Source organism: Lontra canadensis, unplaced genomic scaffold (assembly GCF_010015895.1).
Source record: "Lontra canadensis isolate GAN:19392208 unplaced genomic scaffold, GSC_riverotter_1.0 scaffold15, whole genome shotgun sequence".
Lineage (NCBI taxonomy): Eukaryota > Metazoa > Chordata > Mammalia > Carnivora > Mustelidae > Lontra > Lontra canadensis.
Genome location: NW_022631009.1, coordinates 16,243,303 through 16,262,289, shown reverse-complemented (window position 1 = coordinate 16,262,289; position 18,987 = coordinate 16,243,303). Strand labels below are relative to the sequence as shown.

Below are 18,987 nucleotides of genomic sequence, written 5' to 3'. Positions count from 1 at the left end.
GAAGTAAGATGTGAAACGTGTCTGAAAGAAACAATAAAAAAAGGCTTGAAACAATAAAAAAATGGGCACCATTTTTAGATAAGTACCATGATTAAGACAGCTTTAACATGATGTTAAAATTTCCTAGGTTGATCTATTAAATTAAAACTGTCCCCCCCCCAATTATTAATGGATTTGTTTTGTGAAACTCAGTAGGTTGATTCTAAAGTTGAAACAAAAATAAGCAAGAATATTTGAAATATGTAAACATCAATTATTGAAACAGTGTAGGACTAATATATAAAAAAAGAAGGGTAGGGGTGCCTGGGTGGCTCAGTGGTTAAGCATCTGTCTTGTCTGCCTTTGGCTCAGGTCATGATCTCAGGTTCCTGGGATCAAGCCCCGCATCATCAGGCTCCCTACTTGGCGGGAAGCCTGCTTCTCCCTCTCCCGCTCCCCCTGCTTGTGTTCCCTCTCTCGCTGTCTGTCAAATAAATGAATAAAATCTTTAAAAAAAAAAAAAAAGGTAGATCAACTGAAGAGGAGTCCAGAAATATATCCAAGCAATATGTAAATTATCATATGCTAAAAGGGTCATTTCAAATAGTAAGGAAAGAATGCATTGTTTAGTAAAGAGCTTCAGGATAAAAGTAACTGGGGAGGGGCGCCTGGGTGGCTCAGCAGGTTAAAGCCTCTGCCTTCAGCTCGGGTCATGATCCCAGGGTCCTGGGATGGAGTCCCACGTCAGGCTCTCTGCTCAGCAGGGAGCCTGCTTCCTCCTCTCTCTCTGCCTTCCTCTCTGCCTACTTGTGATCTCTGTCTGTCAAATAAATAAATAAAATCTTAAAAAAAAAAAAAAGTAACTGGGGAAAAAATGGAGCCTTAAATTCAGGCTAGATCATGATTTAAATGGGAAAAATCAAGTAACAGAAATACCCAACTTTAATATTTAAACTCAAGTAGATATATTTTTCCCTTAAAAAAAGGTGCAGAAAAAGTATGCATAGTATGCTACAATTTGTATTACCATATATGGCATTTATACATATGGATACATTTATGTAGCTATACGGTATCTATCTCTGGTATACAGAATCTGGGATGGTACTGATCTCTTTGGAAAGGAACCAAAGGATGGGTGTCAAGGATATGGGAGAGACTTACTTTTTATTGTTTGAACCAGGAAGATGTATTAGTTAATTAAAAAAAGAAATTAAGACACATGCCAGAAATTAAAACCAAGAAACATATATAATATAGTATATTAATTAGTAGGACCTAAACAAGATTAATTAGGTAATATAAATTGGGCCAGGACAATATTCTATAGGGGTCTGAAATGCATCTGAGAATCATATAAAAAAAGAGACCTGATTGAGTTCTTGTATCTTTTAAGAAATATTAATTAAGAAACAGTGTTCTCAAAGGCAAATTTATTCAGTTCCTTAGGAATTTACCCTCGAGTGCTGGTACAACCTGCTACTTTACTATGAAGTGGTTAAGGAAGACTATCTACCCTCCGAGTTTTCTTCTAGACACACTGCGTATCTTACAGCCTGCATCTGTATCTGTACCCAAATATCGCAAGAAAAATAAAGAGCAACTCTGATTTAAAAAGTACCTCAAGGCAATACAAAAAAAATGATTTTAATTTCTGATACATATTAAAACATTTCAGTCAGTTGTTCCTGACAGCATAACACGACAGATACACAAGACCTCAAACATGCTTTAAAATGACATTCAGCAAAGTACTGAAAATTTAATAAATAGCAATAATCACACACAAATACATTTTCCATACTCAATCATTAAGCTACTAAAACAGACAGCTAAAGAATAAATAAACAAGAATTGACAATAAAAAAATATGCGGGGTTTGCAATTCATTCTACTTAAAAGAAGGGGGGTCGATCCGAATGATTTCTTAATTGCTTTTCGACATGTAGCATGATCCCCCCATGAATAAAATATATTGAAAATCACTCTTACAGTAATGTAGTCATTAAATACAACAAATAAATATGAAACCAGCAAAGCAATTTCAAATTGTAATAAAAATGCCCCCCCCCAAAGCTATGGAAATATATAGTCATTGTGATAGCAAATGACAGTATTTAAAGTGATAGTGCTTGTGCACTAAACTCATCTGTGACCTTGATATGATTTTAGTGCAAATCCCTAGGGTCCAATACAAGCATAACCCTGTACCAGGGAAGGACATTACCAGCTGGAATTTCTCTTGTACAATTTTTGTACATATTTTATAAAGTTCAAGATTTAATGCATAGTAGAATATCTTCATCTGTTTAATTCTGTCCCTAAATAGAGATGAAAAAAGAAATGACTTGGGATTTTACCATTTGGCTTGTACCATATTCGAGTATTAAAGTCAACATTAGAAAATCTATAAAAGTTTTGTTTTTGCCATTAATTTGTCTAGCTCTATCTAAATTTCACATCACTGAATGTTAAATGTAAGAGAAAAATTTTTAGATGAGGTTTTTCCCTTTGACAAGCTCCTATTATGATGAAATCCAATAACATTTAGACCAATGTTACACAAATAAAAACATAGGTGAATATAAGGGGACTTTTTTGGTACATTAACAACCTTAACATCGGGTATACTAGGTTGCAAGATGTATTGGCAAAAAGCATAAAGAGTTCAATGAAAAGAAGGTATTATTTTGTACAAACAAATGTTTCAACCCAGGAGAGAGAAACTGACAGTCGAATGAGTTTCAGCAGCCATACTTCTACTGTGGACTACAGTACCAGGATAAAAACAATTAGGAACAAATGGAAGAACACTACTGAACGATATGAATACATAATGCCATTTTAGCTGCTAAAATAGTAAACTCTAAAGTTCATAGAGTTACAAGTTGTTTAATTTAACCATGCAGGCTAACATATGGTAATAAGAAATCACCCTGCATCTGTTTTGTTTTTAAATTAAAACTAGTTTAATTGTAAAGTTACAAAACAACGAATGGATATTGCTCCCCCTTGTTCACAATCCCCCTGGCTGCGATTCGTACCTAACAAAGTAACAAAGCCTCGTCATCACTCGTCTCCTGTTTCAGTGTTGCTTCCAAGCAAGTGTCCGGGATCTGGGCAGTGTGGACAATGCCACAGCGCTCACAGGGGCCGTCTCGATTACTTGGCCTTCCTCCAGGGTTTGCTGCGCTGTGCGGCTGTCTGAACCCTCGTCCTTGCTCTGAGGCAAGATGGAGAAGCGGTCCGGAGCAGTCGTTCACATCCAAGTCTGAAGGTCCGTCAGAAACCGGAATCAGCATTTCGACATCATCATCTTCTTCTCTGCCATGTGCCCCATTGTCAAGCTGTCTCAAAGGACTCTGGTTCTGATTTACGGAGCTGGATCGCCCTAACGTAAAACGTACCCAGCGCAGCCCCTGAGTCATACGACTGAGTGCACTTGTGAGCTGCTGACGGGCCGGACTCACACCTGGGGGCTCCACACTTGTCACATCCCTTCCGTTCTCTGTGGGACCACCTCGGGTACTCTGAGTCGAGGAGCTTCCACTTGCTCCCACTGTTGCTTCGACTGCTGTTGTGGGAGGGACTTTTTGGGGCAAAGGAGCTGCAACCCCACCAGATGCTCCTGCCGTATCTCTTCTCTCATTTTCTGTGTCTGTGTCGTCGGACTCCACGGAAAACAGACTTCTGTGAGTGTGATTTCTTTCAGGTTCTCTGCTGGTACTCTGACTAGGGACGACCTCATCTCCATCTGCTGAGACCAAAGCCAATGACCCTGAATGACGTGATCTTGCAAAATTAAAAATACGATTCCAAATGTTGCTGGATCTGCCTGCCATTGGAAGCCTGATTGAAGTAAATCCAAGCTGAGATCGTACTGCTAGCCTCAAGTTTTCCAAAACAGAAGCCTACAAAAAATAAGAAAAGATCTTAAGACAGCTAACAATGAAGTGTGAAAATAAAAAACACCCTTTGAGTAAGAATGTGTTATGGTTAAAAATGCTATTATTGATTGCTAGGGTCTATGAAGGATGAATTAAATTCTCTCCTCTATACAAGTTCACCTTACTAGAGAATCTTATCTATAACTTGTTATCACTGTTGACTTGGTTTAGATTTTCCTGACACTCCACTTTATATTTGCAACTTTAAAGTGATGTTTAATATCAATTACAACTGTTTTATTTTAAAACTGTACATTGTAATCCAATTCTTAAAGTGTACCAAAGTTGAAACACAAAATTATTTAGGATACTCTAGCTAGAAAGGTAAACTAGGCCCTTTATCTGTTCTATGCCTTTTTAATTTTTTTTAAATTTTTAAAAGATTTTATTTATTTATTTGACAGAGAGAAAGCAGGAGTGGATAAGGAGGGGAGAGAGAGAAGCAGGCTCCTGGCTGAGCAGGGAGCCCAATGCAGCCAGATCCCAGGACCCTGTGATCTTGACCTGAGCGGAAGGCAGTTGCTTAACCAACTGAGCCACCCAGGCATCCCCCGACTTTTTTTTTTTAAACACAGAACAAGTTAGATTTGATTTACAAGACTGAAACTGTCTAAAATAAGTGAAAGTGACATTTCACAGTTGGTTCTCAAGGATCTGTTGAATGAATGGACACTGAAGATTGATTTTTACTGTCATAAATAAGAGAATTAATTTATAATACAGCACAGGAAACAAGCTAAAAAACACAATTTGCTTATAGCACTACACAATGGTATTTGAGACATTTGGACTCTTTTCAGTCTTTAAAGATTAAGTTTTATTTTCTACAGCTTAGCATTATGCATAAACTATCATATCCTTATTCTTTGAAAATTTGCTTTTTCCTAGATGAATACATTTATGGATTATTTTTAAGACACGCAACATTTATTTAAAACAGTTTTTAAGCTCCATCTAGTGGTTATAAAAAGGAGTATTCAAACTTGGAACAGACAGTTTTCATTTGTGGCATTTGGTATTTAACACACAGTATTTCCAGGAAAGAATGGTGAGTCGATGTACTCCCATTTCAATGGTGATATAATTTCCCTCTGCCAAAATGAAGAGCTTTTGTCTTTACCTTCACAGAAGAAAAGAGGGAAAGGAAAGATGTGACAGCATGTACTCTTCACCTCTTAAAGATGGTTATTAAATTTACTTGTAAAACATAAACTCAGGAATATAATTCAGAGAAAGCAAAGAAACTACTTTCATAGGAATATTTAATAATCTAGCCTTAGTAAACCACAGATTGTCAGTAAGGAGTTTGAATATCAGCATACATAGATTTGCTATACAAATCGAGATTTTCCACAAATTAAGAAGTACCTAATTATAAATTTAAAAAAAAATGGTTCACATCCCTAAGGAACTTCTTCATACATGTGGTCCTCACCATTCAGCATTCGAGTTCTGAGGCTTTTGTGTGAGCGCTGTGTTACATCCAGTAATGAACAGAAGGCTCTGCAGACAAGCTTGCCTTTTATGCAACTATGTCCCATCAGGATCAACAATTCTGACTTTCACATTACAGTCTGTCCCAGCGAATTGAAGCTCTCTACTTAGTTACAAGTCTGCTTAATTAAAATTAATTTAACATTAGATTCTATAAGGGGATATCGTGAATGTTTTAAGAATAACTCTATATCCTTCTTCAGTTTATGATGCAGAAGAAAGCATTCTTTAGAAACCATTTCTAGGGGTGCCTGGGTGGCTCAGTCGTTAAGCATATGCCTTCTGCTCAGGTCATGATCCCAGAGTCCTGGGATCAAGCTCCGTACCAAGCCCCACGTTGGGTTCCCTGATCGCTTCCTCCCTCTCACTCCTCCTGCTTGTGTTCCCCTCTCCCTGTCTCTCTCTCTGTTAAATAAATGAATAAAATCTTAAAAAAGAAAAAGAAAAAGCATTTCTATTTTTGAATGGGATAGTAATTGAGAATATATTTCTTTTTAAAAACTTTGTTACCAAAAGTTTTAAACTTGAAAGTTTAATCTCGTAAACTGAAAAAAATCTAGCTTACTATTCACAAATGTACTTTATTTTAAAACTTTGTTGGAGAATTCCCTCATAAGGGTAAATTATAAACCTAAAGAATGATGTAGTATGTAGTAAAGAATTAAACCTTACCCCAGATGAGGTCTGACTTTTGCCCTCTACTTCTGGGACAGGATCTGTAAGCCCTTACAATGTCATCTCTAATGGGGTGTCTTTGCCAAGGGTCCTGGGCCAGCCAGATACAAAGAATGCTGTGTCTGAGGGGGAGGTTCAAAGCCACACCAGCAATGTGAGGCAGGGCTGGTGCGCTGGGTCAGCAGATCAGCCACCTGCGCAGTGAATCGTACCTACATGACGGAGCCCCAGCAAAAACTCTGGAGGCCCGGTCTTGGGTGAGCTTCCCTTGTGGCAACATTCTGTGCACACCGTCGTACCCCTGCGTTGAGAGAGTAACACTGTCTTGACTTTATGGGGAGAGGAGAACTGGAATATCCGTGTTTGGTACCCTCCTGAACCCTATTCTTTGGCTGATTTAATCTAGGTCCTTCCCTGTAATAAACCATAACCGTGAGTATAACAGCTTTTAGTGTGTTTTAAGTCTATGCAGTTAATTGTCAAAACTGAAAATCATTTTGGGAACCCCTGAACTTGTAATTTCTACAAAGATGAGACCTGCCTTGTGTAGACTGTTCTTCCTCTAACTCCACAACTGGCTAAATGCTTGAAGGTTGGGGGGTGGGGTAGAGTGGGAGACGGAGGGCAAGAATCACCAGCAGACTCCCCACTGAGCAAGGAGCCGGAAGTGGAGATTGATTCCATGACCCTGAGATCATGACCTGAGCTGAAATTAAGAGTCAGACACTTGACCAACTGAGCCACCCAAGTACCCCATTCTTATGCCTTTATGAGCCCTGGTATAACTGAAGCATTGCAAAAGAAGGGAAAGACAGGAAAGAAAGGAAGAAACAATTTTACTGACTGATTGATTGATTGATTGATTATAGGCTCCAAGGTCTGCATGGAGCACATTCTGGGGCTCAAACTTAAGACCCTGAGATCAAGACCTGAACTGAGATCAAGACTCGGACACTTAACTGGACTGGGCCACCCACCCAGTCATTCCTGAAAAAGAAATTTTTTACAAAGTGCTAATAGAAATTTAAAAAATTTAGAAACATTAATAAAGAATGAGTTACTATTTAAAGAAAAGGAAATGAATTCTTAAACACTATAAGATCTAGCTGTGAAGTTTTCCCTCAAGTCAGGTGGAAATGTTACTTAATTGCAATTACTTGTACTTATTAACTGGTTAATCTAGCATGCTACTAATATATTACTAGCATACTAATTTTAATATTCATTCTTAATCTTCTAGATGTTTAGTTCATGAAAATAACTTACCAAACTTTAATTCTGAATTTTAATGCACCGAATCATCCTAAACAGTAAAATTCTTAAGAATTGCATAACTAAATCAGAAGAATAAAAAATTGATTTTGTAGCATTTGTTAAAATACAATGAAACAAATAAAATTTCAAGTTCTCCATATATTTAATCCTTGATTTGACTGCAAATATTAAGACAAAGGTCCTTTATTATATACACAAATATTGAATTCATTTTATGAAACAGAAATCATAAATTGCAACATACTTGATTAGGTGAACAAACAGGAAAATCTTCAACTGGTGGAATTAAACCCTGAGCGATCAGTTGTCCATAGGAGGGAGGAGCTTCTCTTCTTAGCAATTCTGCTTCCACTCTTGACAACTGTGTTTCAAAAGACCTTTGAGAGAAAACAGGGGGATAAAAAGGGTTAAAAAAGGGGCAAGTTAAACTAATAATTTTTTAATCAACGATGAAGATAATCTGAACCTTAGTATTTTGGTCATTTTTTAAGCTTAGCCCACCAACATTTATTGACTATCTATGCAGTTTCTACACTGAAAATACAAAGATAAAGAAGACAGTCTATCCCCATGGGGCTTTATACCAGGAGCCTGGATCACTAAGTTTTAATGAATTAGGAATCCCCACAAAAGGTAAAGGTATTTAGATCTTTAAACCCCTAAGAACATAAAGGGGCTTTGGATTTTGGTGAAAGTAATTATCAAGTTCAATACATTTAGTTTACAGATAAGAAAAAGAGTGAAAGGAGTCACTAATACACTTTCTGGCGCAGCTTGTTCTTAAACTCAAGACCTCAGACTCTTCTCTGAGCTCTTATGCTGCAATGTAGTAAGAAGTCTTCTGGCCATTTATACTTGTCCAAAGAAAAGAGTCAGCATGATTACTTTGATTCTGTGCATCTATTAGCTTAGCTGCCTGGGACATGAAGTTCTTGTCCCATCTATTATTTGTAACTCTCCTGGAACGTAGGGTCACTGTCTCCATAATAGCCTCCTAAGGGACCTCTCTCTCTGCCATCAGCTTCTCCCAGGTCCAGTCTATCCTGCACTACACAGAAGAAAACCTTCCCTGAAGGTCACCCTTTAATACTTGACCATTTCTTACTTAACTGAGAACTCTGACCATGGCTCTTATGGCCCCCCGCAACATGACACTGGCCCCGTGTTCCAAGTTTTACCTTTTAGCCCTTCATATGTATCTTTGGCTCCAGACACACTGAACTATGTGCAACTTTCTCAAGCAATGTTGGGGATTCTGACTTCTACACATTTTCCCAGGCTAATTTTTTCAACTACAATACCTTCTCCCTATCTATGTTCTACTTACAGATTTCAAATGGCACTTCTTCAATAAAAGCCTTTCCATATCCTCTCATCAAATTGAGTATCTTTCACCTTTTTTACCACTTTTTTTTATAGCTCTTACAGCATTTATGTTTTTGTCATCTTATTCCACCCGCCAGTGACTTCCTGCTAACTGTAAAGTGCCTGTGAGATTATGCCTTGCCCATTTTTCTACTCATCTGTATAGTGCTTTGAACATAATAGGTTCTCAAATATTTGCAATTGCTGATTTCATATGTATAAAAACACAGGGTAAAACCTTCAAACTGAGAACTGCAGCTTGCAAAGTTTCTATAAAACAGATTAATCTGAAAATAGAAACTGGTAAGTACAGATTGGCTTTTCTCCCCTCGTAACTCTAAGTATTTACTAGTTTTTTAAATGTGTTTAGCCTCTTGAGTCTTAATCTTTTTACAATCATTTCATAAATCATGAAAGAAAATTATTTTCAAAAATAGTATAAAACCAGTCTATTGCTGATCACGCTAAAGTTCTGTTGCAAACACTGGGACCATGTTTACTGTAGCAGGCACAACCACTACAGTTTCGTCTCGATACTGACCTTCGTTCAAACATTCTCAGAGAATAGAGCTTACAGGTACATCCCAATGCAATGACCAGCAACAGGCCACAGATAAGGCTCCCTATGACGGCTGCAGTGATGACTCTGGTAGGCACAATTACCGGGCAATTCTCCTCATCGCTGCCATCACCGCAGTCATCCTGGGAATCACACACCCAGCTTTCAAACACACAACGATTGTTTTTACAGTGAAAATTTCCTGGCTGGCAAAAAAAGCAGTTTTTTTCATCTGAGCCATTTGGGCAATGATTCTGGTAGTTGCAGCGATCAGAACGAGGATAACAGACACCGTTTCGGGAACATGGGAATTCTTCCTTTTGGCACATGGTGCAATTTATTTCATCCCTTCCATTTGGGCAATGCCAATACCCATCACAGCGCTGCTGTTCTGTGTAACACCCCCAGTTACCCCCACAGGGTATTTCCCAAGGCAAACAGAAGCCATCTACTTGGTAAGTGGCATTAAATCCCCTTGCGGCATTCACTTTGTCGGCACAAAAATGGACCCTGATCTGTCCGGAAGAAGAAACAACCGTAAGAGGTGCATGAGAATCAAAAGCCGTTAAGACACGCAAAAGCTTGTGTGGATTCTCCTCTAATCCATCGTATATTTTGACATAATCGCCATACCCAGTCCCATCGAGTTTAAAGTCGGTGAAGCGTAAAATGACTTTACGATGATCACCGGTGTCTATTAACCAGGTGCAGTTGCTTCCAGGAGGGTAGAAATCTGGATAATTGGGAGAATTGAAAGTACCGTAGAAATATTTTAGCCACTGCCCACAGGTTGGCATGTCACAGTCGATCTCATCTCCGAGGTCCAGACAGTCAATGTTGCCGTCGCATTTTAAAGATTCGGGGAGGCAAGTGTAAACCTTGGTGAACCGAGACAGACACTGGAACTGGTTGTAGGCACATGGCTGAAAGGAAGCGGCCGTCGGGGGGTCGGCCTCCCGCGCGCAGACCTCCTCATCAGACCCGTCTCCGCACTCGTCCATGCTGTTGCATTTCCAGGCTTCGGGGATACACTTGCCGTTGCCACAGCGGAACTGATCGCAAGCACAGCTGGGTTCTTCGGATTTCCCTGAGAGGGAATGGGGAGGACGGAGATGGAGAGGGAAAGGGGGAAAAACCACTCTTTAAAAGATACGAACAGCAAGTGGTATTTTTATAATAAACATTAACTAAGTCCCAATGATAGGGGCTTAAAAAAATTTATTTTAAAAAATAGGTCTAATGGTAAATTAATATCAGCTCAACAAATTAATATTGGCTTAACAATTCAATTTATTAAACACCTATTGTTTGTTCCATGAAGACCTCTGTATTTTTTTTTTTTTTAAAGATTTTATTTATTGATTTGACAGAGAGAGATCATAAGTAGACAGAGAGGCAGGCAGAGAGAGAGAAGCAGGCTCCCTGCTGAGCAGAGAGCCCGATGCGGGACTCAATCCCAGGACCCTGAGATCATGACCTGAGACGAAGGCAGCGGCCCAACCCACTGAGCCACCCAGGTGCCCCAGACCTCTGTTTTTGACCTTAAGTGAAGAGAACACAAACCAGGGGTTGCTGGAGGGGAGGTAGGTAGAGGGATGGCTTAAATGGGTGGTGGGTATTAAGGAGGGTACTTGCTGTGACAAGAGCACCCATGTTGTATGTAAGTGATGAATCACTAAATTCTCCTCCTGAAATCAACTTTATGCTGTGTTAACATGTTAAACTGGAATTGAAATAAAAACTTGGAAAAAGAAAAAGGGGAGGTGAACAATTTTGCTTTTATAGACAGCTATTTTACTGTAGAACATTTAGTAATCTAAGATACATGAGCCAATAGACTATACTGCCTAAAATTTTAAAATAATTTATTGTATAAACATCATTAGAATGATAGACATATTGGAATAGAGAAAAATTCACCCACAATAATTACCTTTCCAAATCAATTTTTTTCATATTTTTCATATTCTTTTCTAGTTCTTATTTATATGTATACAATATTTTGCTATGTATCATACAGCATACACTAGTTTTTATTCCTATTATTTAGACCCAAATTTCTGCTAAGATTATCCTAAGATTAACTTTATATACGGTTGGTAATGTTTCATGTATCATAACACAACACTTCCATTTTATAATTCTCTTGTTTTACATAAATGCTGCATGAATCCTAGCTAAAGGTATAAATTTATCATCAAAATAGTAAGGGGAAAGAGAAAAAAACTTGAAATGCCTATAAAATTCTAATTATTGTAGTGTACCATCCTAAACATACACCAGTAACGAGGTAGGGGAAGAAAATCAAACATTATGTACTTATGGTCCCCAAAACTAACAATGTTTAAGATAATACTTACTTCTCCATTAACAATTTACTTATTGGTAAAGAGGTGACAGAAAATGTGCTTCAGAAGCTATGTATTACAAAGAGTGGGTTTTTAAGAAAAAAGAGAAAAAGCTGCCTATTTGCTGAAAGACGATTACAAATCTTAGAAGATGTAAAATGATTTTCAGCAAAAAGTATATATAATTCCAATACTCTGAGTTATACACATATGTATGATCTGGTCACACTTTTTGAAAGAAAAGATTCAGAGATTCAGAGTAGTATAGGAAGACTTCTGATACAAGTCACAGAAGTGAGATGAAATGTCTTTCCTGTGAAGCTGTAAAGACAATGGTCAGACACAAAAATACATTCTGAAGTAATTTTCAGAGTATCAGTAAACACTTGAGGGAAAAAAAGTTACTTTTAAAATAAGAGCATTTAAATATTTAAAAAGAAAGTTGACCTCAGATTATAAAATTGATCATTTTATTAGAATATACAAAACACCTTTCTGAGATTGCGCTCTAGGGCATCTGAACCTTCTTCAATGTTAATAGCCTTGAGGCTTAGTCACAATTAAACGGATATTGTTTTAGAAGACTCGCCCCAAAGTGACTCAGTACTTAATAATACGAATTCTGTTCATTATCTTCCTTCGTTTTTAAAAACACACCTGAAAAATATGCCAGTCTGAAACCCTTTCTAGAGATACTATCATCGGAATGGAACCTGATCCAGATGTGGTCTTGGGAAGAAATATACGGTGGCGGAACTGTGGAACCACAAGCTCTGTAACTTTCAATGTTCTTGTAGGTGTCTATCGTCAACCAGTCCAAACTGCATCTTCTGGACCCCTGGATATCAAAATCCTGAAAACTAGAAATAAAAAGTCAGAAAAGGCTATTAATAAGGGCAATTTTGGAAAAAATTTCATAATACAATATTACTGAGGACTTTACTATAAGCCTCCATATTCATTGATTCTCCTGGGTTTTGCAGGCATACAACCATATCATCAGCAAACAATAACACTGTTTCTATGTTCCTCATGTTTATATCTCTTTACCAGATTCTCAAATAATACTTCTTCATAAGTAATACCCGATTCCAAAATAATGCTAAAAAACCCCTCAGGTAAAATAGTTGGCACCTTGTTTCTTTTTCTTCTGTTTGTGTTTAGGAAGGATCACTTCTAATTCAGAATATCCTAATTGTGCTGTATTTGAACTAGAAATGCCACTCCATAATCTGATAAACTGAAGTAAACACAGAGAAAGTCAGCTTCTTCTTAGATTAGACTGGTTCATTTGCTTGCTTAGTGAAAAGTTTACAGCTTACATTTTCAGGAGAGCAAATAGCACAAATCCGAGGAAAGTTAAAAAAAAGTAAAAACAAACAATCTTTATCAGAGAAAAAAAATCTCCAAGTTTGTGAATATATTTTTTTTTCAGAAGTTATGTAAAAGTCAAAGATTGACTTGTTCACAAAATATGGGCATGCAAAAGAAATCAAAAGCACATACAAATTTAGCTACTGATATGAAAAAACAGAAACTAAAATACTATTCTCCAATAACATGTCTCCACCAAGAAAGGAATATGTGAATGTATTTCCTTGCCTCTGTCTTAAACTGTGATAATGAAATTAATTTTCCAAGGATGTTTACATCAGGATATTTCCTCTTTAAATAGTCTTGAGTAACTATAACAAAGACTGACAGATAATATGATTGTTTCTACTTTTTATTATGAACAGTGCTTTAAAGAATCCTTATACAGGTATCTCTACATGAGCAAATAATTCTCTCGGACAAATTTTTCTAGAAGTAGAATTGCTAGGTCAAAGACAAAATTCCACTTTAAATCTGACAGACACTGACAGAAATATTTATACCAACTAATTTCCATTGAGTTTTATGAAAGAACCTTATTCGCCATATTCTGGAAAACTTTAAAAAACTTAGCCAATTATTTTGCATTTCCTTATTTACTGAGATTGAAGCACCTTTTCCTATGTTTACTATTTCTTTTCCTATGAATTGCTTTGTTATATCATCCTTCATTCATCAGAAATTTTTCTTATTTACTTAAAAATTCTCTTTGTGGTATAAACATGTACCTATGAGGGGGCATGTCTATAATGCAAGATATATGTACAGATATCTACCCCACATTCTCTCCAGTAGGTGGTGATGTCAGTCCTTTTAACCTCAGCCATTAGTTGGTGTGAACACATATGGCTCACTGTGGTTTTACGTGAACTTCCCTGAAGACTAATGTTAACATCTTTTCATGTGCTTATTGGCCATTCTTACATCTTCTGTGAAGTATTTAGCCCATTTAAAAAAGTATTTAGCCCATTTAAAAAAACTGGGTTGTTTTCTCAAGTTACAAAAATGAATTTTATATTTTGGACTCAAGTTTTTTGTTAGATATGTATATTGCTATTATTTTCTTCTGGTTTCTATGGATGGCCTTTTCATTTTCTTAACGGTATCTTCTAATGAACAGAGGTTTTTAATTTTAATTTTGATGAAGCCTAATTTATTTTTCCCTTTATGTTGAGTATTTTTAGTGTCCTCTCTAAAATACCTTTGCCTGAGCCAAGATATTCAACAATGTTTTCTTCCAGTATTTTAGAGTTTTAGCTTTTACATTCATATCTAGGATTTATCTTGAATTCATTTTTGTGTGTTCTCAGGGACGGGTCAAGATTCCTACACTTACTTCGTTTTATCATGCAGGGAACATCTTGGTTCGGTCACCGCGCACTTGTGGAGGTTTGGTTCAGGTTTGCCCTTAAGTCTTAGGTGAATTCTTAATTTTAGGACGTTGTCTTTCCTGATAATGTATGACATTTCCATGGTTTCAATAAAATCCCAAGGTATTTACCAAGGTCCTGAAACTCAGCAGGCTCCAGACTCCAAACTCTGCCTCAGCAGCAGTGCATAGCTGCTGCAATCTTGGAGCAGCTTTTTCTACCAGGTTCCTTAGTGTCTCTTAAGCATGCACAGCTCAGAAAAGAGCAAGAAATCTGAGGAGAATTTATATGCAGATATAAGGGCTTCCTACACTGGGGTTCTCTCCTTTCCAAGATTTGCCTTTTCAATTTCCAGCTACTCTGATAGCCTCACCTCCACTCTGTGATACCACCACCTCAAGCACACAAGACTGAGTTCTAGTTACTCCATTTTGCCTGGGGAGCTAACAGGAAGCAAACGTAGCTCACCAGCGTGGATCCCTTCTTTCAAGGGCTTAATTCCCTCCGGTTTCTTTCAGCTTCTGATTATTTTCCAGGACTTATGAGTAGTTTTTAAAAAACTTTTATCTGAAGTTGATAATGGTTTATGAGTGGGCTAGTCAGTTTTAAGCTAAGGAATCCCTTAATTCACTTTTATCCACTAAAATATTTAAGATTGAGGAAAGCAGGATCCTTGCCCAGAACAAAAGAAAGGATCAATGAATACCTAGTCACGTATACACTCTTAGATTTGGTTTGCTAATATGTCCTTTAGGATTGTTAAAATACATTTAAAAGTAAAATTAATTTTCAGGTTTTCTTTTTTTTTAATACTTCATAGTAGTTTATATAACAAAGACAATGATCACATACCTGTGCCCTGTGCCTGTTTAAAGTATAGCTCTAAGGTAGAAATTTTCAATTTCTTTGTTTTTTGCCTTAATCAGCTTTCCCTAACCTTTTGAGTCACTTTTGAGAATTTAAATTTCTGTAGAAATCATTTTATCTTGATAGTAAAATTCGTTACAAAGCTGCAAGTAGCATTTTCTTATATTAAAATCTTTTTTTTTCCCATATCTGTGGGCTTTATATTTGCTTGGATTTTCTATGGAGATAAGCACAGTAGTGGCAAACAAGGAGAGTTTCATCTCTTCCTTCCTATTTTTCATATTGTTCCTTTCTATTTATTGTCCTGTTGCATGGAGACTCGGTGTTCTAGTATAAGCAGTGAAAGCAAGCATCCTCCTCCTGGCGCTTGGCACTAAAATTAACTTCAATATTAAATTTGATTAAAAACTTAACAAATACATTTTATCAGGTTAAAGAATTCCTTATCTATTCATTTAGTAACAACCACCTGGAAAACTACTTGGGTTTAGCATCTTTTTCTGAATGCTGATTCAATTTCTTTAGTGAAATCAATTCTTAAATCATTTTTGGTAATTTACATTTTCTAGAAAATGGTCCAATTCATCTAATTATATGACAGAGTTACCATAAACCATTCATAATACCCTAATATTACTTTATGACTTCATAAGTCTCTATTATTATATTTATAATTTATAGGCATTTTTGCTCATTCTTACTAGTACCTTTTCTCTTTTCTCTTCAGTCTTGCCTTGAGATTTATTCTCCCAAGGTTTCCAGAAAGCCAGTTTTTTTATTTTATTGAATCAGATTATTTATTCTTTCTTTTTTAAAGATTTTTTATTTATTTTTTTGACAGACAGAGATCACAAGCAGGCAGAGAGGCAGAGGGAAGCAGGCTCCCCGCTGAGCAGAGAACCCCATGAGGGGCTCGATCCTAGGACCCTGGGATCATGACCTGAGCAGAAGGCAGAGGCTTTAACCCACTGAGCCACCCAGGCACCCCTGTTTATTCTTTCTGTTAATTATTTTCTGGTCTTCTCTGACTACTTTTTCTACTTAAGATTTACCCTGTAGTTTCCTTCTATATGCTTACGTAAATTCTGAGCTCATTTATTTCCCATTCTGCTTATTTTTAAGTCAATGCATTCAAGCTGTAGATTTTTCACTAAGTACTCTATCAATGTATTCCAACAGTTTTAATATGTAATACTTTCATTATGGTTATTTTCAAAATATTTTATGAGTTCTACTGTGATTTTCAGCATTAGTGCAAGAGTTATTTAGGAATATGCTTTCAAACATAATGTGTTTTGTTGTTACTTCCCCCCAGTTTTTTATTGTGGCTTCTTATATAACTGCATTGTGGTCAGAGAACACAATCTGAATGATGCAGAGTCTGGGAAATGGAATTCAGAATTCCTTTGTAGTTTAACACATAATCAATTTTTTAATAAATGTTCCCTATGTTTTTGAAAACAATGTATATTCTCTATTCACGGAAATAAATATAAACATACACATATGTAAAATACATGTTCCTAATAGATCAAGCTTGTTAATTTTTGTTTATCAAATCTTCTGTCTTTACTATTTTTGTTTAATCTAAGGAATTCTGATTAAAGATATGTTTATTAATTTCCATGAACTGGATCAAACTTGGTAATTCTCCATATTTTGCTGCTTTGCATGTATTTTAGGCTATGTTATGAGGTACACAAAGTTTATCATGATTCCATTCCCTAGTGGATTATTTGTTACTAGTATTTTGTGTCTTAAGCTCAATTACACCTAATGTTAATCTTCCTACACTAGCTTTCTCTTTATCAGTATATCCAAAGCTTATCTTTTTCTTTTATCCCTCTCCAAACTGTGTTTATTTTAGGTATGTTCTTAGAAGCCCTTAATAGGAGGGTCATACCAATCAACGAACCAATAAACCTGATCAGACTGTCTTTTAAAGGTTAAATGAGTTTTTTATTGAACACCCTTCTATTGGGGGGAGATTCTTCATTTTCCTCCTTTCCTGTGTTCTTTGGTATTCACAGGCTTTGTTTTTGTTTTTTCAAGTTTCTTTTACTTTACCAGATACTCAAGATTGCTATCTATTTTTTCAGTAGTTATCTTTTAGATGTTGTAATTCAAATACTAAAACAAACTTCTGTTCTAATAAAGCCCAAGTGGGAGTATTCTGTGTTTCTATTTGCCTCTCAAATTCTCAGATTTGGTGGAAAAATTTACAACATTACTTTCACTAATCTCTAACTGAAATTTTGCATTCCACTTATGAATATAAACAACAAACCACGATAGTATTTACAATACCCATCACTAGCCAAGATCATAGATAATTACACATTATATTTCAGCTTTAATAGATATCTAGAATAACTATTTACAGTCAAAAATCACCTTGAAACTACAGTAGCTATTAGAACCATCACTTCCTAATATGTTAATAGGCATATATTACTATAATACAAACTTGTAAAAATATCTCATAGCTATACTTTGATATAATTGGTTCCATTTGTGATAATATGTATTCTGATTTGTGAGTTTAAAAACATTCTAGGAAAGGATCTACTACTAAAGTGTTCACAGCATAAAAAAGGTTAAGGAAGGGGCACCGGGGTGGCTCAGTTGGTTAAGCGACTGCCTTCGGCTCAGGTCATGATCCTGGAGTCCGAGGATCGAGCCCCACATCGGCCTCCCTACTCGGTGGGGAGTCTGCTTCTTCCTCTGACCTCTCCTCTCTCATGCTTTCTCTCTCTCTCTCCCTCTCAAATAAATAAATAAAATCTTAAAAAAAAAAAAGATTAAGGAAAAAAAAAACCTGGTGCACTTGTGATGAGCAGTGGGTGATGTGAAGAATGGTTGAGTCACTATATTACACACCTGAAACTAATATAACACTGTGTGCTAATTGTACTGGAATTATAATAAATAAAAACAAAATAATAAAGTTTATCACGTCTGGAGTAAATTTGTATTTGGGTTTTGTTGGCTGTTTTTGTTAGTATTAATATTTTCCATACATTCTGGAAATAGGGCTCATTCTGTAGAAGCTCTTCTGGTTCTCTCTCTCTCCTTTTCATCCACTCTCTTTCTGTACTCCCCCATCTGTGTTGTCCTATGTGCTGTAGCTACATTCACCTGGGTCTCCATTCCAGAGGTGGTTCAGAGCATTACAGAGCCTGTCGTGGAGTCAGCAGGTACCCTGGTTAAATTCCTATTTATAAGGGTATGTCCTCCCAACTCTCTAAGCTTTCAGTCCCATTCAAGTTCAGGCAGTGGATAGTGATTAATGCAAGTTTGTTTCAGCCTTTTTTAAAAAAAATTTTTTTTAAATTTAATTTTTATTTAAATTTAGCTAACATATAGTTTATTATTTGTTTCAGAGAGAGAGTTCAGTGATTCCTCAGTCTTATATAATACCCAGTGCTAATTACATCATGTGCCCTCCTTAATGTCCATCACCCAGTGACCCCATCCCCCTACCCCCTTAAGGCTTCTTTCTTGAGCAAAACACCCTGACTCCAGTTCTTGGCTTCAAGCAGGGAATTAAAATCCAATCCTCTATCTCCTCTTGTTAAGATGGCTTTTGTTGATTTTGGTAAGTTTCAAGGGAGAGGAATAAGGTAAAAATGTCTTCATGTTACCATTTTTAACCAGTTTTATAAGGAGAGCTCTAAGTATTGCTTATACATCATTCATATAATTTTAGTCTCCCTCTTTTATCTAGGTTTTAC

General features: G+C 36.6%; 1 protein-coding gene across 2 annotated transcripts in view; it reads right to left on the bottom strand.

Moving 5' to 3' along the window:
* Positions 1-1,588: 1,588 nt before the first annotated feature.
* The window catches only part of LRP12 (LDL receptor related protein 12), a 72,778-nt gene continuing 55,379 nt past the window's right edge, over positions 1,589-18,987 (bottom strand). For both annotated transcript variants that reach the window (XM_032858492.1, XM_032858493.1), the window contains 4 exons: positions 12,300-12,502; positions 9,277-10,381; positions 7,615-7,747; positions 1,589-3,890 (listed from right to left, as the gene is read on the bottom strand). In XM_032858492.1, the coding sequence (XP_032714383.1) occupies positions 3,024-3,890; positions 7,615-7,747; positions 9,277-10,381; positions 12,300-12,502 (2,308 nt within the window). In that variant the 3' untranslated portion in view covers positions 1,589-3,023. The remainder of the gene's footprint in view (positions 3,891-7,614; positions 7,748-9,276; positions 10,382-12,299; positions 12,503-18,987) is intronic.